Consider the following 25,093-nt stretch of genomic DNA (forward strand, 5'->3'; position numbering starts at 1 on the left):
GTTTCACCATGTTGGCCAGACTGGTCTCAAACTCCTGAGCTCAAGTGATCTGCCTGCCTCAGCTTTCCAAAGTGCTGGGATTACAGGCATGAGCCATTGCACCGGGCCTGTTTTGCTGTTATATAAACAGGGCTTCAATGAACATGCTTGGACTTTTCTCTGAACCCATTATTAGGGCATATACTTAGAAAGCTAGGATTGTCGGGCAGGCACACTTTGAAGTTGACTAGTACTGCCAAACTGCTCTCTACAGCGTCTGAACCAATTGATCCTCTCACCACCAGCGTTTGTACAAGACATCCTGTTTTACCACATCCTTGCCAACTTTTGCTCTTGTTAGACTTATGTTTGCCAATCTGATAGGCATGAAGTGGCATCTCATTTGAAGCTGCATTCCCTGCCTATGAGGCTGAGCATCTTATTCTCATTAATCATGTGGGTTTCCTCTAGGCAAATCACTTATGTTCATATCCTTTGCTATCCTATTGTAGTTTTCGGTGCAAGTTACAACAGAAAGCCCAACTAGAAGGGGTTTAAGCAAAAAGGAACGTTTATTAGCTCACGTAACAAGAAGTCCTGGGGGTGGTTAATTCAGAGGCCTGGCTGTGACATCAAGGACCAGGTTCTTTTTGTCTTTTTCCAACACCCTCTCATTGTGTTGATTTGCCTCTTAGACTGGCTCCCTCATGGTCCCAAGATGGCTGCCTTAACTCTCTTGTGCAGACAACAACGTCAGAGACCGAAGAAACTGGATGCTTTCTTATTAGTCTCTTTCCCAGGGGTCCCCACCAGGAGACCTTCCAGAATTGCATAAACGTCCACACCTAAACCAATCATTGACCAGAGGAACTAAATTATCATGCTATATTTAGACCAATCATCATTCACCTGATGGGGTTGAGGAAGGCCGAGCCTCCCACAAAGCCCAAACCCCTGAATCAGAATGGGGTTCTGAATGTCAAGGAAGAAGGAAGGGATGCTATTTGGAGTGGCACAAAAAATGCCTGTCCTTACTACTTGATGAGTACCTTGAAAGAAAAAAATAGGCCAGGTTTGGTGGCTCACACCTATAATCTTGGCATTTTGGGAGGCCAAGGTGGGAAGACTGCTTGAGCCCAGGAGTTTCAGACAAGGCTGAGCAACATGGTGAGACCCCATCTCTACCAAATATATATATATGATATATATATATGATATATATATATGATATATGTTATATATATGTGATATATATAGATATATATGTTATATATATGTTATGTATATATGTCATATATATATGTTTTATATATATATTAGCCGGGCATAGTGGCATGTGCCTGTAGTCACAGCTACTTGGGAGGCTGATGTGGAAAGATCACTTGAGCCTGGAGGGGCAGAGGTTGCAGTGAGCCGAGGTTGTGTCACTGCATTCCAGCCTGAGCGACAGAGCGAGACCCTGTTTCAAAAAAAAAAAAAAAAAAAAGAAGAAATAAAAATAAAATGAAAGTTCTGTCTTTTCCATATTGATTCCTAGGAGGTTTTTTTTTTTTTTTTTTTTTTTTAGATGGAGTTTCGCTCTTGTTGCCCAGGCTAGAGTGGGATGGCGCAATCTTGGCTCACTGCAACGTCTGCCTCCCAGGTTCAAGCAATTCTCCTGCCTCAGCCTCCCAAGTAGCTGGGATTACAGGTGCGCACCACCATGCCCAGCTAATTTTGTAGATTCCTAGGAGGTCTGTATATTCTGAATGCTAACCCTTTATCTGTTGTGTATGCTGTCACCATTGCCACCTAGGCTGCTCCTTGTCTCTTAACTTTGTTCGTAATATCATTTTCATAGCAGAGGGCTTTTGGGGGGTAATGTAATAAAAATTGGCTGATCTTTTTTGAGTGTGTCTCTTGTCTAAGAAATGCTTTCCTACCCTTAGGTCTCCTACATTTTCTCCTAATTATTTTAAAGTTTTGTTTTTCACTTTTAGGTCTTTAATCCATCTGGAATTCATATTTATGGATGGTGTGAAGATTTTTCATAAGAAAAGCCAATTGTCACAACACATTTTACTGAAGTCTATTCTCTCTCACTGAGTTGCAGTGCCGCCACTATCATAAATCACATTCCCACATATACTTGGATCTGTTTCTGGGCACTCTATTCTATTGATTCCTTTGTCTAGCCCGGCACCGATACCACATTGTTTTAATTACTATCGCTTTCAAAAAAGTCTTGGTATTTGTTAGGGCCAGGTCTCTTTCCTTATTCTTTTTCAGAACTGTCTACTTTTTTCTTGGGTCTTTGCTCTTCTCTATGAATTTTAGAATCAGTTTGCCTAGCTCTGTGAAAAATCCTGTTGGAATATTTATTGGACCGGCAATGAATCAACAGATTAACGTGGAGAGACTCGTCTTCATAACATGGAGGCATCTCATACTTAACCTAATACTTCTCTATGGCTCTCCATTTATTACTATTGTAGCCTATGCTTTACTTCCTAAATATCTTGCAATGTGTTTTGTAATTTTTTTCTGGGTTTTGTACAATTTTAATTTTATTGTGAATGATTTCTTTTTGAAAGATACTATAATTTCTAATAAACTACTGCTAGTGCGTAGAAACACTGCTGAATTTTATATGGTTTTTTGTATTTGGATGTTGACATTTGTCCAGCATGACTTCACTTAATCACTCTAATAATATGCCCGTAGAATCTCTTGATTTTCCATATAAATAATCATGCTGTCTACAGATGTCAGAGACTTTTGCCTCTTATCTTCCTAACCCTTTTTTTAAAAATTTTTTTTTGAGACGGAGTCTCGCTCTGTCACCCAGGCTGGAGTGCAATGGCATGATCTCAACTCACTGCAACCTCTGCCTCCCGGGTTCAAGAGATTCTCCTGCCTCAGCCTCCTGATTAGCTGGGATTACAGGTGCCCACCACGACGCCCGGCTAATTATTTTTAGTAGAGATGGGGTTTCACCATGTTGGCCAGGCTGGTCTGGAACTCCTGATCTCGTGATCTACCCACCTCAGCCTCCCAAAGTGCTGGGATTACAGGTGTGAGCCCCCGTGCCTGGTCTTATTTTCCTAATCCTTCTATCAGTGAATGGTGGCTTCTAAATCTGACCTCTTCCAGCTCTTGGGCTGTGCCTGTGGGCTGGCCCTGGGCAGCTATTACCTTGCACTGTCAGTTATAAATAAATAAAACACCCTTACTTTCTCCAGAGCTTTACAGTTTGCAAAGCGCTTTCGCTTCCATTATCTCATTGATCCTTCTTACCCCCACTTGATGGAATGGGAGTGTCTGGATGGAAACGGTCCAGGGCTCCGTGTCCAGAGATCCAGCTGTGCAGGCATAGTGCCGAGGCACCTCGGACAGTCCCTCCTCTTCTCTCTTTCTCCTGTAAGCTAACGTTTGGCCGGGAATGGTCCCTGGCATTCCAACTCATGTGTGATGGATTTGGGCGGTCAGAGGCTCACGGAACGCTTTGAGGGCTGAAATCCACCGATAAAAAGGCGGGGGATTCTGGGTACATTTAGGTCTCCAGGCTGGTATCCCAAAATGTCTGGGGGGATATGGAAATGTCCTTGGAAGTCGGAGGCTTGATACAGATGGTGGGATGGGTGGAGGTGGGATGGGGAAGAGATCATTATGTCCAGCCCCCTGCCTCCGTGCGGGTTCTCCTCCCCCTGTAGATTAGAGCGTTTTCTGGGTCGGGAAGGGGAGGACGAGATGGAGCTCGTGGCCTTGGGTTCCCTCCTGCGTCGCCCCCTGTAACTGCGTCCCCCAGCACGCGCTGCTGACGCGCATCCCCAGCCCGGGGCGGTGCGCTCCGCAGGCATCCCGCCCCCGACTCCCGCTCCGTCCCAACATCGCGCAGGCGCAAGACCGGGCTGGCGCCAGCGAACGCGCCCTCTCGTGGCGGACTGGCCAGGTCGCAGTCTTTGTTGTTGCGCTGGAGGCGGCGTACGGGACAGCGGAGAAAGATGTGGGTGGAGTCTGGGAGGCAGATGCGAGAATCAGATCACAATGACGAGAAGCCCTTTCCTTTGTCCCTCACGGCAACGTATAGATGCAGATAAAGAAAACACGGCCTCAGACCTCAAGAGACTTAGAGACAGGTGCACAGAAACTGAAGCTGAATGAGACACACTGGACAGCAGTCATTCGTTCATTCAGCAAACATTCACTGGGATGGGGAGATACAGGGACAAAGGACCAGAGGGCTTACATTTAGGCACTGGTGGGCAGAGACGGGGCAGAAAGCTGGAGAGACGGATGCGGATGTCAAAAAGGCCAGGACAGAGAAGCGACTAGCTCAGGGCAGGGCTGGGCCGCAGGAGTGAGGCGGAGGCCGGGGAAGTCCCGGCGGAGCCTACGGCACGGCAAGGGCACCAGCTGTGCGAGGCGGGGTGCGAGCCCCGACCCCTCCAGCTCTCCTGACCGACGCCCCAACTGGGGATGACAAAACGGAGAGCTAAAGATAGGCAATGTGAGCACCAGAAGGGACCCTAGTTGCAATGGACCGAAGCAGTCAGATAGGTGTAAACCATGTATCATCATTCTATTACTACCAAAGAAGCTCGGACTGGCCAGAGTTTGGAGGATGCTAGGGAAACAGCTCTTTATTCAGAAACTGTTTAATACAGGAAGAGTCCAGCGTTTCTCCCGTCTTCCTTTTACGAACTTTCCCACTCAGTAACCAAATCGCAAGGGGCAGTTTCTGTCTATAATTATTCCAGCTAATAAAGGAAGGGGTGATCAGAGTGATCAAATCTGAATATCACTATTCTGCACACACACAAAAAATAAAACGCTAATGGCGGAGGCAAGACACTACTAAGACCACAGAAACGCATGATGTGCCTTCAAATGGAAGAACACTGTCACCACCTATGAAGTGGTCTCAACGAAGGAAATTGAACATAAACCTTATAAGGCCTCTAGATCCAACTACAAATTACAGTAACAATGTACAGGAAATACAACGTACAGGAAGTATGGAGGTGGGAGGAACATGTTAAAGATCACCATAGAGATGCAATCAGCAAAATCCAGAGGGCAAAAAACTACAGAAGAAATTTTCTGGCTCCTTCAAGGAACGAGAAAGAGAAGGGAGGGAAGGAAGGAAGGAAGGAAGGAGAGGGAGGGAGGGAAGGAAGGAAGAAAGGAGGGAGGGAGGGAAGGAAGGAAGAAAGGAGGGAGGGAGGGAGAGAAGGAAGAAGAAGGAGGGAGGGAGAGAAGGAAGAAGAAGGAGGGAGGGAGGGAAGGAAAGAAGGAGGGAGGAAAGGAAGGAAAATATGAAGGAAGGAAGGAAGGGAGGAAGGAAAAAAGAGAGAGAAAGGATGTATGGGAACCTATAGATTTGAAGAAATTTAAAAGAGCCTTGGCCAGGCACAGTGGCTCACGCCCGTAATCTCAGCACTTTGTGAGGCCAAGGTGGGTGGATCACTTGAGGTCAGGAGTTTAAGACCAGCCTGGCCAACATGGTGAAACCCCGTCTCTACTAAAAATAAAAAAAAATTAACTGGGCATGGTGGCACGTGCCTGTAGGCTGAGGCAGGAGAATTGCTTGAATCTGGGAGGCGGAGGTGGCAGTGAGCCGAGATCATGGCACTGCACTCCAACCCGGGTGACAGAGCGAGACTCTGTCTCAAAAAAAAAAAAAAAAGCCCTATAAATCATCAGTCAATTGCAATGTGTGTATCTTCTTTGTATCTTGAGTCAAACAAATACACTGTAAAAATATGTATGTTTATGAGAAATTGGTAATTTGAACACTAGAAGTTTGATATTAAGGAATTTTATTGATGATGTTAATAGCTGAACGTGTTATGTGATTAAGTTAAAAAGAGTCATTATCATTTAAAGATACACACTGAAATATTGATGGATGAAATTAATCAGGAGGGGTATAGATGAAACTAGACTGGCCATGAGTTGATAATTGTTGAAGCCAGGTGACAGATACACGGGGGCTTATTATAGTATGCTGCAAATTTTTCAAACTAAGAAGTTTAAAGACCCTGTGACCTCCATTCCCACCCCTAGGCCCAATAGACAGAAGGTGCTGTGTGTTACAAGCAGCAGGTTGCAATCCAGACAGCTCTGAGTGGGAAGGTCCTCTGATGGCTGAGGGGCCTGAGAAGGGTTTCTGGGGACTTTCTGGCTTGTGGGACAGTCCCTGGCTCCCTTGAATTGGGCAGGGAGGATCCGATGGGTAAGTAGCTGCAGCTTTTCATTAAGGAAGGCTGGCCTCCGTGGGCCTGGTGACACTGGGGCCAGGCACTGCTACCTTAAGACAGCTGAGTGGGTGGCTCCAAAAATAGCCAGGGGGACAGCAGGGGGCGGGGAGTCACATGGAGAAGCTCAGGGGTGAGGCTGGGCAGGTGCCCAGGGGGTTGGCGCTTCTGCCTGCTCCCCCAGAACCCTCGGGCTCTTCCTCTGCCTCCAGAACCTTTCTTCCTCCCTCCCTCTGTCTCTGAGAAGACAGAGAGATGGCCAGGTGATGCTGGGACAAATACTGCCTTGCCCGAGGGGACGCTGACTCTGGAATTTGGTGGCTCTCCAGGGATGAGCGTGTCAGTCAGGTGGAGAGAGAGAGAGGAAGGGACAAGGACTGAGTAACCTGCCTACCAGTCACCCCATCTGCAGGCCAACACCTGTGCCCTTAGGCTGGACCCAAGTGATCCTTGCCTGGGGTATTTTGTTGTCCTTTTGAGGCCCTGGAGGAGAGGTCACACAGGCACCAAGGATTTGGGAACCCTGGCAGCCATAGGTCCCCGCCCCCTTCTCAGGGCACCTGGGGAGAGTGCCCCTGTGCCTGCCCTAAGTGAGAGACCTGGGGAGAGGACACCGCGCCCCATCGCCCCTGGACTGAGATCCTTTGGCAGAGGCAAGAAGGAAGGGGAAGCAGGGCCGGGCAAGTACATCAGCAGCACAGTCATCGACTGAGCCAGGCACTGGGCTAAGCCGTCCACATGCATTCTACTCATCAGCAATGTGGCCTTGGGGAAGGTATACACCCCTGTGCCTCAGTTTTATCATCTGTTAAATGGGCACAGTAATAATACCTGCCTCATGGAACTGCTGAGGAGATGGAATGAGGTAATATAGGTAGATATATGTAAGATTCTCAGCACAGTGGCTGGCAGCGCTAGCTGGTATTACCCACTGGCAGGTGACCTCCATGTAGGCAGAGGTTTGCTTATCTTTGCAATTTCAATGTCTGATACATAGCAGGTGTTTCATAAATATGCGCTGCATTCATTACTTTGTGGAGTCCTCACAATGATGCCAAGAGGCAAGCACTATTCTTGCCAGTTTATAGTTGTGGAAATGGGCTAGAGGGCAAATGGTGCACTCAAGGCCTCATCCCCAGCAAGTGGCCAAGGTGGCCCACCTCCAGGCCTCCAAGTCTATGCGCCGAACGAACCCTGACTCCATGGGCCAGAGAGGGTGCCTCCTCCGCTCACCTGTCTCTAGCTGGCTGGTCCTGTCCAGGGCTTGCTAGACCTCCACGCTGAAGTGCTTGGACTGGGGATAAAGGCTGGGTGGATGGCACCTACGTTTGCTGTTAAGGAAGCTGCCACCAGCCAGCTACACCTACTAGCTACCAGGCCCTGTGCCAGGCCCAAGGATACAAACATGACAAGATCCTAGTCTTCGAGGAGCTTGGAGCAGTCTGTGTGATTGTGTTGTGCCCAGGAAAGCACGCAGGGGCTAAGGGGACACCCAGCTTGGCCTAGCAGAAGAAGGGAGGTCAGAAAGGCTTCAGAGAGGAGAGGACATCTGTGCAGAGTCTGGAAAGGTGACTGGAAGGTTGCTGCTTGAATGAAGGTGGGAAGGGAACTGCAGGCAGAGGCAATAGCCTGGGCGACGGCATGGAGACTTGAGAGAGTCTGCCAAGCTAGGCAGGAATGGAGTGAGGCTGAGCAGGGGCCTGGGGTTGGAAGGGTAGGGGCAGAGGATGGGATTCTAGACCAGCTGACCAGGTTCAGAACAGGCCAGAAAGCCACCAACTGGGGATGAGCTGGGAACTCAGGGGCCATGAGAACCATTAGAGTTTTAAGGGAGGATGGAGGTGGCCTGGTTGGTGGTTTAAAAAACACTGTGGCCACTGGAGGGGACGGTTGGAGGGACAATGAGTGCGAGGAGGGTGTCTATCCCAGATTTGGTGCATGCTCCAGGCGGGGAGGGGAGGCTGACGCTGGGACCCAGCTGCCCCGAGCCACCTCCCTCCTTCCCTCCTTCCCTCCTCTCCTCCCTGCCCCCTGTCTCTGTCACTCACCGGGCGGGCCAGGCCGGGCAGACATGGCTGAGACACTCTTCTGGACTCCTCTCCTCGTGGGCAAGTTGGGGCCTTGTTCAGCGGGGAGGCCCAGGATGAGGGGGCAGGATTTAGGGGTGGTAAGATGGAGGTGTGGAGGGCCCACAGAAGAGGGATCTGGGTTGGGTGAAGCAGGGGCCAGAAGGGCTTTGGGGTGTTAATGCCATGGCCAGCTGGGGATCCAGGGAATGGGGCTGGGAGCTGGGCTCTGGGATGAAGGGGCTGGGAGCTCTGAGGGCTGGAGGTGTCCTAGGGCCCTGGTGGGTCTGACAGCACAGGCCCAAAGGGTCGTGGGCCCTTTAATGAGCTGGCTGGGCCGCAGCTTCTAAGCCCAGGCTAAATTTGGCCCTGGGAGGGAGGGTGGAGCTGGCGGCCAGGTCCTCTGCTTCTCTCTTGGACTTAGGATTCCTTTTGCTCAGCTCCTACTGGCCTCTAGGGCAGGCCTTCTTCTTCCCTGTATTTTAGGGGAGGAAGGTGGGGGTCTCCAGGCCCAGAATGGCTACCCTTCCTCCTCTGTAGGCTCCTGGCCCCCTCTTCCTCTCCTCTGGGCTCTTGGGCATTTAGCATGGGATTCTTTTCCCAGTGCCTTTCACACATACACACCCTCACACACACACACCCACCCACACACACCCTCACACACCCTCACGGCACCCTCACATACACACCTCACACACCCTCACACACCCTCACACACCATCACACACACCCTCACACACACCCCCCACACACACCGTCACACACACACCCCACACACCGTCACACACACCCCCCATGCACCCCCACATACCCCCACATACCCCCATACACACCCGCAAACACACACCCCACACACACACCTTCACACACACACACCCTCACACACACCCTCTCACACACACTCACTTGCACACACACACTCACACACATCCTCACAGACCCTCACACATACCCTCACACACACACACACCCCCACATCCCCTCACACACACACACCCTCACACACACACTTCCCAGTCAAACATCAGTCCCTGCCCACTGCACCATTAATAGGGGCCTAAAACGAGGAATGGAAAGGTTGTGGGAGAGGTTCTCCCTCGAATCCCGAAACCCAGATGATTAAAATGTCTAGCCCAGCAGGGCTTGCTCCCCCATCCCCACCCCAATCCCTTCCTGGGAGGCAGCAAAGGAAGCGCTTCTCTCGGTCCCTTAGGGGCTCCAAGGACTTGGTGGGGAAGGGAGCTTATCCCCTGCCCAGGACTGAGGCTGGCCTGTGTGTTTGGGACTTGTGGGGTCCCCACAGTTCTCCTGGCAGGGCTGGGGGATACCGAGGCCCAGCAGACCACGCTACACCCACTTGTGGGCCGTGTCTTTGTGCACACCTTGGACCATGAGACGTTTCTGAGCCTTCCTGAGCATGTCGGTGAGCGGCCTGACAGGCACCCAGGCGGGCGGGCTGGGGTGTACCCCGCAGGGCTCCTGCTGTGACTCGAATCCCCTCTCCTCGCTTCCACCAGCTGTCCCACCCGCTGTCCGCATCACCTACCAGGCCCACCTCCAGGGACACCCAGACCTGCCCCGGTGGCTCCGCTACACCCAGCGCAGCCCCCACCACCCTGGCTTCCTCTACGGCTCTGCCACCCCAGAAGATCGTGGGCGCCAGGTCATTGAGGTGCCGTCAGGGACCCTGAGAAAATCACAGGGGTGGGCCAGAGTGGCCTCCTAGGAGCAGCCCTATGAATTGGGATTGGGTGTTCATTCACAGTCATTTACATATAATTTACATACCTCTAATTTGGTATCTGAGTCCTCTCCTGCCAGGCCCCCGCTGTGCCACCTTTCTCCCCTAACCCACTTCTCAGATGTCTTTCCCATCCCCCAGGTCACAGCCTACAATCGGGACAGCTTTGATACCACTCCGCAGAGGCTGGTGCTGGAGATTGGGGACCCAGAAGGTACCTCTAGCTGTGCCCCATCCCTTCCCCACCAATGCCAGTCTTGGGGAATCTCTCCCGGAGGGGGAGGGGGCTGTGGACAGGAGAGGCTTGGAGAGGAGTGGAGCAGGGCATCTTGGAAAGTGGGGACAAGGCTCTCAGGGAATGGGTGCTGGGCTGGGATTCCAGGCTCTGGAGTTCTGTTACCCGCTGCGTTGCAGAGACTATTGGGCCTTGGCTTGTTGGGGTCTGTGATGGATGGGGCATTGAGCGGCCTGAAGGGGTGTGCAGGGATGTAGGGAGGAGCTTCGGGGAGGCTTTGCGGGGCAGAGCTGGGGCTGGGTGCAGCCTGAGGTGTCCACCTGGCCTTCCCAGGCCCCCTGCTGCCATACCAAGCCGAGTTCCTGGTGCGCAGCCACGATGTGGAGGAGGTGCTGCCCTCAACACCTGCCAGCCGCTTCCTCTCAGCCTTGGGGGGACTCTGGGAGCCCGGAGAGCTTCAGCTGCTCAACATCACTTCTGCCTTGGACCGTGGGGGCCGTGTCCCCCTTCCCATTGAGGGCCGAAAAGAAGGGTAGGTGTGCAACCCTAGAGGACTTCCTGAAAGAGGAGGATGCAGCTTGTGGCGGGCATAGAACAAGGGTCTCCCTAATTTCCAGGTGGGGCTTTACCACGCACATCTCCACCTCCCAGCTTCACACCCCTCACCACTCTCCTCTGGCTATACCCGCATCTCCTTGTCCTTCCAGAGCCTAGACCCTAGTTACCCTGAACTCTGTACTTCCTGGTGCCTCATGAGGACATACCAGATACATCCATTAAAAGACATTCCTTAGTAGGGAGGGTAAGACCCCCTAGAAGAATGGGGTGCTCTGTGTACTCTCACCATGATCTCAGATCTCTGGGAGGACTGTGACTCCTGCCAGACCCCAGCTGTGCCATGTTCCTCCCTTAATCCTCCCTCTTAGGGGTCTCCCTCATCCCATCCCCAGGTCATAGCCTACAATTAGGAAAGTTTCAACAACCCCTGGCAGAGTGGTGCCTCGTGCCCCCTGCCCCCACTCTGCTGACAGTGACTTCTATCTGGTTCCAGGGTGTACATTAAGGTGGGTTCTGCCTCACCTTTCTCTACTTGCCTGAAGATGGTGGCATCCCCCGATAGCCATGCCCGCTGTGCCCAGGGCCAGCCTCCACTTCTGTCTTGCTATGACACCTTGGCACCCCACTTCCGCGTTGACTGGTGCAATGTGACCCTGGTGAGGAGGGACCCTGGGTCCGGGGGTGGGGTGGGGCATGGCCCCCATCCCAGTCCCCCTTCCCTCCCATGCTGCTTCCTATCTCCGTCTCTCTGATTGCTCCAGTCCCCATTTCTTTCCCTGATGCTCTCAGTATTGCCCACAGGCTTAGTCTGAGGATACACACACACACACACACACACACACACACACACACACACCCTGAAGTTCTACCTTTCCCCCACAAGAGGGCGACAGAGTCCGCAATCCGCATGTGGGGTCTCCAACTCCCGCACCCCAGATCTGCCCAGGTCAACAGCTATATCACAGTCCAGTTCCCAAACCCTTTCCCTACCAAGGGCCTCTGCGTGACAGCTCTGTCTGCTTTTCTGTAAGGTGCCACCTAGCAAACCCACTTACAACAAGGATCTGATAGCTCTTCACACTATAAACCAAAGATGCTCACAACAGCTCTTTGGATACTGAGCTGAGGTTCACAGGATCCCACGGCTGGTGTACACTGTTCCTGTGAATTGACCAACAGAGCAGGGACTCATTCAGGGTCCACAGCCAGCGACTGGTAATTGACAACATTCTTGAGCACTTGCTATGTGCTTGGCACTGTCCCATCAACATATTTTATGCTCACCACCACTCCAGGAGACAGGTGCTACTATTATCCTTCTGACGTTACAGGTGATGAAACAGAGGCACATAATCATCCTAGCTAAGCACTTGTCTGAGTCTGGATTCAAACCAGGAGGTCAGACCCTAGAGCTGTGCGCTAACCAGTGCACTGTCCCGCCTCTGCTGGACTTTGTGTCTCCTGCCTCCTAGTCCTGGCCCCTGCCATGTTCCTGGGGACCTCTGTGTCCAGCCAGCCACTTCCTGCGTCAGCCCTGAGCTCTCTGTGCAGGTGGATAAGTCAGTGCCGGAGCCTGCGGATGAGGTGCCCACCCAAGGTGATGGGATCCTGGAGCATGACCCGTTCTTCTGCCCACCCACTGAGGCCCCAGACCGTGACTTCTTGGTGGATGCTCTGGTCACCCTCCTGGTGCCCCTGCTGGTGGCCCTGCTTCTCACCTTGCTGCTGGCCTATGTCATGTGCTGCCGGCGGGAGGGAAGGTGAGTGTGGGCATGAAGGGCGGGGGAGCACCTGCTGGAACTCACACCCATGGGACTCACAGTGGCACTTGTGCTGTATGGGACCCAGACACCGTGGGAATGGGGTTCTCAGGCACAAAAGGAGTGTGGGGCCCCTTTCTAGGCAACTTGGGGCTTGAGACCTGCCTGGCCTGGCACCAGGAGGGCATTGTGGATAACTGCACACAGACCTCCACACACATTGGAGCCCTGGGGCACCTTGGGGTGAAGCCCAGAGCTGGGCTAACCCTCTCCTTCACTTTTCCACAGGCTGAAGAGAGACCTGGCTACCTCCGAGTGAGTAAAGGAAAGCTGGGGGTGGGGTGGGAGCCCACCTAGACAGTTGTTGGACCCCCCCACCAAACTATGCCATGAACAGCAGAGACAAAATAAATAACTCCAGGGTGATGCTCACCCCTTCCCTTGACCTCTGTAATCCCAGCACTTTGGGAGGCTGAGGTGGGAGGATTGGTTGAGCCTGGAAGTTTGAGGCCAGCCTGGGCAACACAGTGAGACCCCATCTCAACAAAAAAAAATTTTTTTAACTAGCCAGGCGTGGTGGAGCATGCCTGTGGTCCCAGCTACTTGGGAGGCTGAGATAGGAGAATCGCTTGAGCCTGGGAGATTGAGGCTGCAGTGAGCCATAATCGTGCCACGGCACTCCAGCCTGGGCGACAGAGTGAAACTCTTTCCCCCAAAAAAGAAGAGCCTGTTGTGACACAGGGGAATGGGACCTGCTGCCACTCTGGGGGAAAGGGCTTGAGAAGCAACTTAAGAGACTCCCAGTATCAGTATGAGTCAGACACCTGCGGTCCAGGCCGGGCTCTGCCACACAATTACTCTGTCACCCTTCTTTCTGGCTTCAGATGCTCCACCTGCAAGATCACGAGGTTGGACTAGCTGGTGTCTATGAGTGCTTCCAATTCTGCCAGCCCTTTCCAAATCCTTCCTCTCTTATTTTGGCCTGGTTTCCCCTACTCATGGCCTTACCCCTCCTATGTGCCCCCAGCCCTCTTCTTCTCCCAATACCCTGAACCCTAGATTCCAGGAGGCAGATGTGAAATAAGTTAGGTTCCTTTTATTCCCACTGCACTGAGCCAATGGCGGTCTTGGCACCCCTGACTGCTTGCCTGGCCTGCCTCATTAATTGCAGTGGCACTTGGCCACCCTTCGAACCCCCTTGATAAGCCGCTTGTGCCCCTGTTTGGAGCCCAGTAGTGACCTGTGCTGTCCAAAGGGGCGCTGCCCAGAGCGCCACCTCTGCTGTCGTTGCCTCTTGACCTTGAGCTTGGACTTGGAGGCCTGCTTCTTGCCCAGGGTGAAGGAGCCTGAGGCCCCCCTGCTGGTCACCTGCTGAGCCCTTGTCCACCAGCCCCTTGAACACACGCTTGAAGTGATAGGCATTTCGGGCCATGTCGTAGCCCGTGGTGGAAACAGCCTTCTTCAGGGTGGCCAGGGACACATACTTGCAGGTCCCCTTGTCTGCCACAGCCCTCAGGATCACCTTGGACGTGCTGGGCTTCTGGCAGGGTTTGGCACAGGTGCGTTGCCCAGTCGCTGTCTTGCTAGGGACACGCTGCCCTGCTGGCCTCCACCCATGGCAGTATTTGAGTTCAACAGCACTGATGGAGACAGTGGCGAAGTGCCTTTCTGCTTCTCTCCCTGGGGTAGGTGAAGTGTCTTCGGTGCAAGGACCTCCAGGGCGGCTGGAAGTCTCCACTGGGCTGCCCCTCACAGGATGGCTGAGGTGTGTCCTGGTTCCTGGTCCTCTCTGAGGCTTCCTCTTGGGCTCCGGCCCTCGCCTTTCCCTGTGTGGCCAGAGAGAGGATCAAGGACGGTCACCCACGTCTGGCCTCCACAGACTTGTGCTCTTGGTGCAGGGGGTGGTGAGGTTATCTCTGTGGTGACCTCAGAGGCTGCCAGAATTCTGTGTGGGTCACAGTGGCCCCATTGTTTCCTCCAGGGAGGGGTGGACCGGAGATGCCAGATGGTGGAGGCATGTAACATGCCAGGTGTCCTGGGGAGGAGGGCTGCGCTTGTGGGCCAGACAGCGGGCCTGCATGGTGCGTGCACATATGCATGTGTGTGTGCACATGCCTGGGCGGATTTTATTTTTTAAAAAATTTTTAGAGAGAGGGTCTCACTTTGTCACCCAAGCTGGAGCACAGTGGCATAATCATAGCTCACTGCAACCTCAGACTCCCTGGGCTCAAGCGATCCTCCCATCTCAGCTTCCTGAGTAGCTGGGACTAAAGCTACTGCACCTGGCCTGGCCCCCAGTTTTAAACTCACCATTTTGATGCCACCATCTTGACCCACTGGGTTTTTGAGCCACTGGGTTGAAGAATACAAGCTTTGCAGGCATCAGGGTTATACCAACATTTATGAATTTTTATGGGGAATATATTTTCCAAAGTGAACAGAGATGTACGCTAAGTTGACTTATGCTAAGTTGACTTAATTCCTCAAGCAACTTTCTATACAAAGCAGTTAAAAGGCTCTGCTTTTATTTTCTGTTTTCAATTTTATAGAATTTTTCCCCATGGGGATCAGTGATTTTTCATGTACATTTCACTAGGAAGATTTTATTCCTCAGTTTTTTTGGACTGAACCAAATTTAATCACTAACATCTACTGGCACTGGGGATATTCTCTCGTGACCAGTATTTCCTCCACATCCAGCCTTCCCCGGGTCAACTCTGTAGCTCTGATGTTGTCAGAAAAATCTGCTGCCTCAGTCAATGTGAAATCAATAACCGTTTTACCACGTGCAACGTTAGCCTTGGCTGGTTTGGATTTCGCGTTGATGTATTTCTACAAAATCCAATTTTTCACTTGTTCAATGTCTGCCACTTTTCAGATTATCCACAAGTTATGATTCTGCTGCCTGCTTTTCACCTAGATCAGATTTCAGCGGTCACAGAGTCCTCCAGGCCCCACGACCCTCTCCTGGGGATTTCTGTGCCAGAGGCAGTGCTTTCGGGACTGTGTGTTGGTGGTGGAGTGGGTGTGGGTGAGACCTAGGCCACGTGTGTGTGTGTCTGTGCGTGTGCCTGAGTGTGTAGGAATGCCTGCCGTTTGTCTGTCTGCCCAAGTGCTGATGTGGAAGGACCGTGGGGAAGCCACTGCGGGGTCTGGCCTCTGCTCTCGCTCTAGAAAAACATCCCCAGCACATTTTTCCACCTGTGTGTTGCCAGAGTAATGAGGTCCAGATGTGGGGCTGGGAATAAGGAGGGGGCCCACTGACTGAGGCCTTCCTCTGCCAGGGCCTCACCTGCCCAGCTGTCTCTATCTCAGCATCCACACACTGGTTGCTTTCTTTCCCCTCAGTCTCCCCTTGCCTGGGAATAGAAAATTGGGTTTCGGACAACTCAGCTCACCGAATTCCAGACTCAAGAGCTCATCTTGACCCTCCCCTGGCCTTAGATGGTGACTCCACCTCTTCCTGCTGTCCTCCCCACAGGAGGAGCATGGCCCATTCAGCGTGAAGCTAGGTCTTTTCTGCAGTCTAAACTGTCAGGCTCTAACCGGAGTCTGTGTCCACTAATTGGGACCTGAACATGGGTGGGGATCACTTCTCCTCCCTCATCTCATCAGTAACCAAGTGGCAAGTGGGGTCGCTTCAGCCCTGCCTGGGGCCCCAGCTCCTCTAAGAAAACCAATTCTTGGCTGGGTGCAGTGGCTCATGCCTGTAATCCCAGCACTTTGGGAGGCAGCGGCAGGAGGGTCCCTTGAGGCCAGGAGTTCAAGACCAGCCTGAACAACATAGTAAGACGCCTGTCTCTACAAAAAAAAAAGTTTTAAATTAGCCGAGCATGGTGGCTTGCACTTATAGTCCCAGTTACTCAGGAGGCTGAGGCAGGAGTATCGCTTGAGCCCAGGAGGTAGAGGCTGCAGTGAGCTACGATTGTGCCACTGCACTGAAGTTGGCGACAAAGTGAGACCCCATCTCTTAAAAATAAATAAATAATATAAAAACATAATATAAAGCTCAGCAAACACCGGCTTCTGGAAGAATATTGCCCCTGTGGATGTCTATTCATGTCTCCATATCTTGTGAGCGCTTATCACGTGGTGGGCACTGTTGTAAACACTCAGCCGCATTTTCTCTTTCAATCTTCACAGCAGTCCTAGGAGGTAGGTTTTGTTTTTTTTTTTAAATAGAGATGGGGTTTCACCATGTTGGTCAGGCTGGCCTTGAACTCTTGGCCTCAAGTGATCCACCCGCTTCGGCCTCCCGAAGTGCTGGGATTACAGGTGTGAGCCACTGCGCCCGGCCTGGTGGTAGGTGTTATTATCTCCATTTGGCAGTTGAGCAAACTAAGGCATGGAGTGGTTAAGCAACTTGCCCAAGACACACAGCCTTGAACCCAGGCTGTCTACACCCACAGCCCATGTCTTGACCACTGGGCACTGAGCAGGCACCATAGAGCTTTCTTTTTTTTTTTTTCTTCTTTTTTTTACTTTGAGATGGAGTCTCTTGCGATCTCAGCTCACTGCAACCTCCGCCTCCCAGGTTCAAGTGAATCTCCTGCCTCAGCCTCCTGAGTAGCTGGGATTACAGGTGCCCACCACCACACCTGGCTAATTTTTATTTTTATTTTTTGTAGAAACAGGGTTTCACCGTGTTGGCCAGGCTGGCCTCGAACTCCTGACCTCAAGTGATCTGCCTGCCTTCGCCTCCCAAAGTGCTGGGATTACAGGCGTGAGCCACCATGCCCGGCCCCATAGAGCTTTCTGTTTGTTTTCTGCCCCTGCATCATGTGTTTGAGTCTCTCCCCACATAAGTGGTGGGGAGGACTGCAGGGTGGCTCAGAGGCAGTTCCAGGCTGTACTCCAGGGCAGCTGACTCCCAGAGCTGATGACTCCCCACCTGTGCCTCCAGCATCCAGATGGTCCACCACTGCACCATCCACGGGAACACAGAGGAGCTGCGGCAGATGGCGGCCAGCCGCGAGGTGCCCCGGCCACTCTCCACCCTGCCCATGTTCAATGTGCACACAGGTGAGCGGCTGCCTCCCCGCGTGGACAGCGCCCAGGTGCCCCTCATTCTGGACCAGCACTGACAGCCCAGCCAGGTAGGTCTGGTGGGTGATGCCAGCCTTATTTCTGGGAACAAGATGGCCTTTATCTCAAGGCTGGGGCAAATGGTGGGGTCTGGGAGAGGTCAGGGGAAGAGGCACATAGACTTGTCTGCCCCTCTGAGGCCGCTGCTGGGGGTCCTCACCAGTGCCAGGGCTATGACCCCAATGCCGAGCACTCGCAGTTGGAGTGTCAGGGTGGGGAAGTCAGGAGAACCAGCGTCCGGCCCTCTCAGCCCTCCACTCTCTCTTCCCACAGGGGTTCCAGGTCCAGCCCTGATTTCATCCTCCCTTCTCTGTCCACACCACGAGTGGCACATCCCACCTGCTGATTCCAGCTCCTGGCCCGCCTGGAACCCAGGCTGTAAACAAGCAGGGAGAGGGGGTGGGGTGGGGTGAGAGTGTGTGGGGTAAGGACATTCAGAATAAATATCTGCTGCTCTGCTCACCAATTGCTGCTGGCAGCCTCTCCCATCCTCACTGGCTCTGTTTCCCTTTGTGCTTTCTGGGAGGCCCCATAGGCAGCCAGTGCCTGCCAGCCTGCCCTTTGGACTCTTGGCATTTTGCTGTTTTCTCAAATTCTCTGGAAGAAAGAGGGAAGGACCTGCTATCTGTAGCCCTCCCACGAACCTGGTAGTGAGGTATGCCTGGATCACTATCCCCATTTCACAGACAAGGAAACAGAGACCAAGGGAGAGTCAGTGACTTACCCAAGGTTACAGAACAAGCAAGTGGCAAAGCTTGAATTTGACCCTGGCACTTCTGCCTCCACCCTGCCTTCTACAGGGTTGAGGGGTTCTGGAAGCAGGAAATCCAGACCCTTACCTGTAGATTTCTTTGGCACCTCAAGATTCCCTGGAGGGAGAGTCCCTCTGTCTGTTGTGTTTGGAGAGAAGCCAATCTAGATATGGAGAGCGAGGCCGGGCGTGGTGGCTTACGCCTGTAATCCCAGCACTTTGGGAGGCCAAAACAGGCAGATCACTTGAGGTCAGTAGTTCGAGACCAGTCTGGCCAACATAGTGAAACCCCATCTCTACTAAAAATACAAAAATTAGCCAGGCATGGTGGCACATACCTGTAATCCCTGCTACTCGGGAGGCTGAGGCAGGAGAATCACTTGAACCCAGGAGGTGGAGTTGCAGTGAGCCGAGATCACACCACTGCATTCCAGCCTGGGTGACAGAGCAAAACTCTGTCTCAAAAAAAAAAAAAAAAAAAAAAGATATGGAAAGAGGGAGGTTGGAATGCGGGTCCCGGAATGCTCTAGGCTCAAGGACTACCCCCTGCCTTGCTGAGCTCCTCCAGAGATGGGCAGGGGTGCAGAGGACACAGCACAGCCTGGGACCCTTGTTGGGCTGAGTGGTGCTAGCACAGCTTGACCCCACATGAGCTCGGAAGAGCTCAGCTGGCCATGAGAAGGCCTGAGCCTGTTTTTCCCAGGTGGACACAACCAAATGGGGCCAATTCTGCCCCGATCACTGCCATCTGGCCATATCCAGGCTCATATACTCCCACTCCCACGTGAGGACAGGCCAGGGACTCAGCCTGAGAGGGGCCCGGCTAAAAGAGGGACAGCTGGCAAGGCCCTCCCCTAGTGGCAACTCCGAGAGAACACAGACAAGGGCTGGCATCACCACTCCAGCCTCCTTCTCCTTTTCCTCTGCTGGGAGGCCCTGGCTCCCACATCCACACAACTAGCCCCTCACTGCAGGTTCTGTCTTTGCCCAAAGGGCACCTCCTCAGAGAGGCCTTCCCTGTCCCCGCTGTGGTCCCACTGCGGTCCCACTGCCTGCCCTGCGAGGCCTTCCTGCTCTCTGAGAGGATTTGCGCTGTCTCGGCTCACATATTCCGAGTCCTCTTCCGCACTAGAACATACAATTCTTTCAGCCTGCAGCAGGTGCAGTGCCTGCACACAGTGAGTGCTCAGGAAGGATGTTCTGAAGGAAGGCATGAAAGGACACCATGTGTCTGGGTTTGCTCAGCGTTCTTTCTTTTAGAGCCAGGGTCTCACTACATTGCCCACGCTGGTCCCGAACTCCTGGCCTCAAGTGGTCCTCTTGCCTCAGCCTCCTGAGTAGCTGGGATGACCGCTGTGAGCTACCGTTCCTGTGCTCAGTGTTCTTAAGGAGGTTGCTCCCCTTCTCAGGGCACAGGGGTTGAGCAAGGCCATGGCTAAAGCTTCTTCCATTATCTCCTGAGCCTCCCTGTACCCATTAGTTAGTCAATCAACTCATCAAACACTGGTTTCGTGAGCATCTGCTGAGGCAGGCTGAGGTGTAGTGTACGTGCTTAATAATTGCCTGTTGAATGACTAGCTCTTTAGGTGCCCACGCCATAACCAAACGGGTTCTTTGACTAGCGGGTGCCTCTGGCTTCTCCTTGGCTATTTCTTTCTTTCTCCTGAAGGAAACCAGGAGTTGCGCAGACCGGAGGCTCCAGCAGCCAGCCTGCTGTCTGGGGTGGCTCCTTGATCCCTGCTCCCTTGAGGAAGAGGCTGCCCACCCCTCATCTCTGGGCTCGCCCCCTGCAGCCAGGCAGCTCTTGGGCCTCCTGTGCTCTTCCTGTGCTGGCCAGGGCTGGGAGAGTGCAAGGCCAGCTCCTCACTTCCCGGCTTTGCCTTGGGGTCTTGGCAGCGCCTTTCTCTCTGCTCAGCTCCAAAGAGCACACGGGAGCCTGGCTGCCGGCCTGAGAGGAAGCGGCCCAGACAAGTAGCTGGGAGGATGGCGTGCCTGCAGAAGACGCTGAGCCCTGCCTGGGCACACACGTCCAGAGGCCCCCGGCAGCATGCCGGGAGGGCACAGACATACTTAGCGCCTCCCCACTGGGCAACAGCTCCTCCCTGGCGTGCAAGATTCCAGCCAGCAGTCAAGCTCCACCCCCCACAGCCCAGGACAAAGAAGGGCAGCCGCCCCCACCGCCACCTCCACCGGGAGACTTGGCCCAGCTGCACACTCTGCTCCACCCCTGCCTCCTCCAGTCCCATGATGGCATTGCCCCTGTTACCCAGTGGGTGGCCTCCACCTTCCTTCTAAACACAGCACCCACACGTGGCCTGACGCTCAGACATTCCCTCACCACCTCTCTATCAGCCAGACCTGGTGACTCAAGGCGCCACCTAGGGCCGGCCTCAGCCCCCTGCTGCACGCTGCCCCGGAGCAGGACTGGAATCATGATCCTGCCACACAACAGCTGGCTCAGCCAGCTGAGGGTTAGTTTACTTATAAGATGATCATCATAACCGCCTTGGGGCTGTTGTGAGAATTTGTGGGAACTGGACACTCTGGCAGCTCCCAAGGATGGACACATTATTGCATGCAAGCACACACAATCCCCCAAGGCCAGAGGTCCCTGGGGTCTCCCTGGCCCCTAAGATTCAGGCTAAATGAACTCCATTTCCACCTGCACCTTGTAAAAAGTTCAATCTCTCCCTGTGAATTGGGAGTGGAAGCCTAAATTTGTATGATCTTTGGTACGGAACTGCTGCCTAGAGCTGCACCATCGAGTACAGCAGCCTCAGGCCATGTGGCTAGTGAGCACTTAAGATGTGGCTAGTCCAAACTGAGATGTACCTCAGTGTAATGGTGAAACGATCGGATTTGGGGATACATTAGGTTAAATAAAAGACATTGCTAAAATTAGTTTTACCTGTAGATACTTATTTATTCTTTTGAGATGAGGTCTCATTATGTTGCCCAGGCTGGAGTGCAGTGGCATGATCATAGCTTACTGTTACCTCAAACTCAAGTGATCTTCCTGCCTCAGCCACCAAGTAGCTAGGATTACAGGCACTCACCACCATATCTGGCTAATTTTTACAATTTTTTTTGTAGAGATAGGGTCTCGCTGTGTTGCCCAGGCTGGTCTCAAACTCCTGGCCTCAAGGGATCCTCCTGCATCAGCCTCCCGAGTAGCTAGGACATGCACTACAGCACCAGCCTTTTTATCTTTTTTTTTTTTTTCAGATGGAGTCTTGCTCCATTGCCCAGGCTGGAGTGCAGTGGCGCTATCCTGGCTCACTGCAACCTCCACCTCCCTGGTTCAAGCAATTTCCCTGCCTCAGCCTCCCGAGTAGCTGGGACTACAGGCGCACACCACCAGGCCCAGCTAATTTTTTTTTTGTATTTTTAGTAGAGACAGGATTTCACCATGTTGGCCAGACTGGTCACAAACTCCTGACCTCAGGCAATACGCCCGCCTCGGCCTCCCAAAGTGCTGGGATTACAGGCGTGAGCCACCGCCCCCAGCCCTTTTTATCTTTTTTTAAATGGCTGCTAGATCATGAAAAATTACATCCGCGCCTTGGGTTGTATCTTTATTGGGCTGTGCTGGTTTCATGGCTCTTCCTGTATCTCCATCCCAGATTAACTCACACCCAGAACTCAGCCCCTTTCCCTGCTTTCTACAGAACACCTGCTCTCCTAGGCCTCCGTGAACTCAGCAGCGAAGCCCTGGCATGCGGGCAGAGTTTGCCCCACAGCAGTGAATTCATCCAGAACTTGCACATGTATGTGGCCTCCCTCTCTAAAATGTTTTAGTCCCCATCATGGTTCTCTGTCCCTTCTCATTCAGTACCCCCTTCCCAGTTCCTCCCACTGTCTTTTGCAGAGAAAATCCCACTTTCTCCAGCATTAGCATGTGCCAAACTCACCTCCCTCCTGGCCTTGCCTTGCACATCCTCTGCAAAGGGTTGAAATCTCTGCATGGGGAGGGCCTGCCACCCTCCTGGACAAGAGCCCTCCTGCTTCCAGGATCTTGCCTCCCTGACTATGGACATGCCCACGGCCTGACTTGATACCCTCTGGAGCACACATAGGGGAAGGGGACAGGGAGACTCAGCCTTCCCAGCACCAGGGCTCCCACTGGCTGGGGGACTTCAGGAGAGTGGTCTCCTCCCACACCGAGCCCCCACTAATTTTTCCCACACTCCTCTCTGCTCCCCCGCCCCATTCATCCATATCACACAGACAGACCCTCCTATGCCCTCTGTCATGCCCCTGTACACATATGTCCCAAATGCCACAGTCCATGCGTTCTCACAGTTCACACAGGGTTGCTTTCACTGCCAAACGTGTGGGGAAGCTGCCCTCATCATGCACAGATGCCCGCCCACCCCAACCCACACACGTACATGTGTATAGGCCCCTGTGAACACAGATACATTTATTTGTGCACAGGTAGGTGGGCACAGACAGTGAGACACATTCTCATCACCAGGCACCCCCAGGAGACAGAGACCCCTTGGTGGCACTCACCTTGCTCCCTCAGACGCCATCGCAGGCCTCCTCGTGTGGACGCTGGGCTTGACGGCAGCCTCGCATTCTCTCCCACGCGGCCCACGCTCACGCCTGCTCCACACACAGTCTCCTCACCCCAGCCGGCAAGCTTTCTTGCAACCCCTCTCCTCCTCCACCCACCCAGCTCTGTCATTGGAGAAAGTCTGGGAAGCTGAGAGTTAAGGTGCTGGGAAAAAAAAAAAAAAAAAAAGGAGGGAAAAATCTACCGTATTCCGGTGATAGAAAATCCTGCCAGGAGATGGGGCTTAGGTCCCAAAAGGGACCCAGGATTCTGAGATTGCAGCAGAAATTAAAAATCCAAATGAAGCCTCCTCCCTTTCTAAAATTTTCCATCTGGGCTTGACTGAAAAATCAGCCAAAAATCAGGAGCCTGGTCCTTCTCACAGAGAAGACAAAGGTGAGTCTGACAGAGCGGCAGGCTCTGTGACACCCTGCAGGAGATAGTGAGGGTCTCGGGGAGCGGGTCTGGGTGGCTGTATTTAGGGCGGCTGTGATGTCAGCGGAAAGGAGGGTTTGAGTTGGGAATGTGGCACAATGGCCCCTTTGTCCCCCTCCTCTCCTGTTCTGTACACACTGAAACCACACACCGGCCCCACACCACGTGATGCAGGCTGAGAGCTGCCCATGAGGCACTGCCACACAAGGCTGCCCCCGCTGCAGCCCTGACCCACAGTGCATGTGTCCACATACATGCCCACGCGTGTGCACACACACCCACATACCCACATGTAGATTTGTACAGAGGTGACAAGAGGCATATTCACTCCTTTGCCTACAGCTCTGCTGCCCCATATGGTAACCCTTATCCCACATATAGTTAGTAAAACTAATTGCAATTCAGTAAAAGTGGAAACTGCATTCCTCAGTCACACTAACTGCATCTCACATGCTCAACAGCTGCATGTGGTTAGCGGCTACCGCACTGGGCGGTGCAGCTCTAGGACATGTCTGTTGCTGCAGAAAGCCCTGCCCTGCGCCCTCCGTTGCTGTCTGCTCCCCCATGGGCCTTCCACTTGCTCTTCCTCTCACACTCGCTCACTCCTGTGCACCAAGCACACAGCGCCATGCTCTCACCTAATCGGTGGCCTCTCTAGCTCAGTCTCTCTCTCTTTAGTCTCCCCAGTACCTAAGCACAGACTCTGCCTAGCCCTGCATTGCAACACCTGGCCTCTAGTCTGGAGGGAATAACAGGATGGAAACATGACCACATCCACAATCCTAGGATGAAGGACCGAGGGGAGCTATGTGGATCTGGAGAGTTTTGGAAACTCAGAGGGGCTGAGCTCAGGCTGGGTTGGGCAAGGGAATGGGAAGAGAATGAGACATTTGAGCATGGCCCGGACAGTAGGGTGTTGAGCATGCAGAGAGAAAGGACATCTAGAAGGCCTGGAAGTGGGGAAATGCAGTGCATTTGTGAGAACTGTTGGCCACCCTTTTTGGTTGGTGTGACAGATGTGGGCAGGGGAGGGGACAGTGAGCCTGGGCAGGTGGGTAGTGCCCAGGTAGAGCCTTGGATGCCAGGCTCAGGATGTCCCTGGGTCCCCCACGAGGGCAGATGGGGATGTGGCCTGGACTGCCAGGGTCCTAAAGTCCCAGAGGTCCAAGTGGACACGGTTTCCTGGGCAGCATGGCAGGCATCACCAAGCAATCAACACATTGATCAAGAGATGGAGCCTGGTGCTGTGGCTCATGTCCGCAATCCCAGCACTTTGAGAGGCTGAGGCAGGTGGATCACTTGAGGCCAGGAGTTCGAGACCAGCCTGGCTAACATGGTAAAACCCTGACTCTACTAAAAATATAAAAATTAGCTGGGCGTGGTAGTGCATGGCTGTCATCCCAGTTACTTGGGAGGCTGAGGCACGAGAATCGCTTGAACCTGGGAGGCGGAGGTTGCAGTGAGCTGAGACTGCGCCACCGCACTCCAGCCTGGGTGACAGAGTGAGACTCTGTCTCAAAAAAAAGAGAGAAAGAGAGATGGATAGGCATCACACAACTTTGGGTAATTTGCATATGAATAAGCCTTCATTTATATGCCATCATTCTTATCCTCTGTACACTGATTCCCTTTCTACACTGTCCTAAGTGTGGTAGAAGTGCTAATGATGAATTATTGAAGGCCATA

The 25,093-nt window shown here is 53.0% G+C and overlaps 2 protein-coding genes and 2 long non-coding RNA genes across 5 annotated transcripts; 1 reads left to right on the plus strand and 3 right to left on the minus strand.

The window, feature by feature from the left end:
* Nucleotides 1–532: 532 nt before the first annotated feature.
* Nucleotides 533–5,450, minus strand: LOC134808968 (uncharacterized). Its single transcript, XR_010153292.1, has 2 exons — nucleotides 3,256–5,450; nucleotides 533–824 (listed from the first exon to the last, which is right to left on the minus strand). It is a non-coding gene; the product is annotated as an uncharacterized LOC134808968 (long non-coding RNA).
* A 1,774-nt stretch (nucleotides 5,451–7,224) lies between these two features.
* Nucleotides 7,225–8,759, minus strand: LOC134808967 (uncharacterized). The gene is made up of 3 exons (XR_010153291.1): nucleotides 8,267–8,759; nucleotides 7,620–7,720; nucleotides 7,225–7,540 (listed from the first exon to the last, which is right to left on the minus strand). It is a non-coding gene; the product is annotated as an uncharacterized LOC134808967 (long non-coding RNA).
* On the plus strand, nucleotides 8,091–18,155 carry SGCA (sarcoglycan alpha). 2 transcript variants are annotated; one of them, XM_016932498.4, is made up of 10 exons: nucleotides 8,247–8,326; nucleotides 9,588–9,707; nucleotides 9,802–9,956; nucleotides 10,167–10,239; nucleotides 10,594–10,792; nucleotides 11,312–11,474; nucleotides 12,370–12,578; nucleotides 12,867–12,893; nucleotides 17,482–17,674; nucleotides 17,937–18,155. In XM_016932498.4, exons 1-9 carry the CDS (start codon nucleotides 8,290–8,292, stop codon nucleotides 17,660–17,662), a joined length of 1,164 nt encoding a protein of 387 aa, XP_016787987.3. In that variant the 5' UTR covers nucleotides 8,247–8,289; the 3' UTR covers nucleotides 17,663–17,674; nucleotides 17,937–18,155. The 2 variants fall into 2 exon arrangements, with proteins under 2 accessions (XP_054527127.1, XP_016787987.3); XM_054671152.2 differs by lacking the exons at nucleotides 9,588–9,707; nucleotides 9,802–9,956 and having other exon boundaries at nucleotides 8,091–8,326.
* Nucleotides 13,655–14,424, minus strand: H1-9 (H1.9 linker histone; the record flags this gene model as incomplete). Its single annotated transcript, XM_063799816.1, is given in 2 exon segments — nucleotides 13,655–13,925; nucleotides 13,927–14,424. Coding segments are annotated over 2 exon segments (684 nt in total), but the record flags the coding sequence as incomplete, so codon positions are not given.
* Nucleotides 18,156–25,093: the final 6,938 nt, after the last annotated feature.

The sequence above is a fragment of the Pan troglodytes genome, chromosome 19, assembly GCF_028858775.2.
Source record: "Pan troglodytes isolate AG18354 chromosome 19, NHGRI_mPanTro3-v2.0_pri, whole genome shotgun sequence".
Lineage (NCBI taxonomy): Eukaryota > Metazoa > Chordata > Mammalia > Primates > Hominidae > Pan > Pan troglodytes.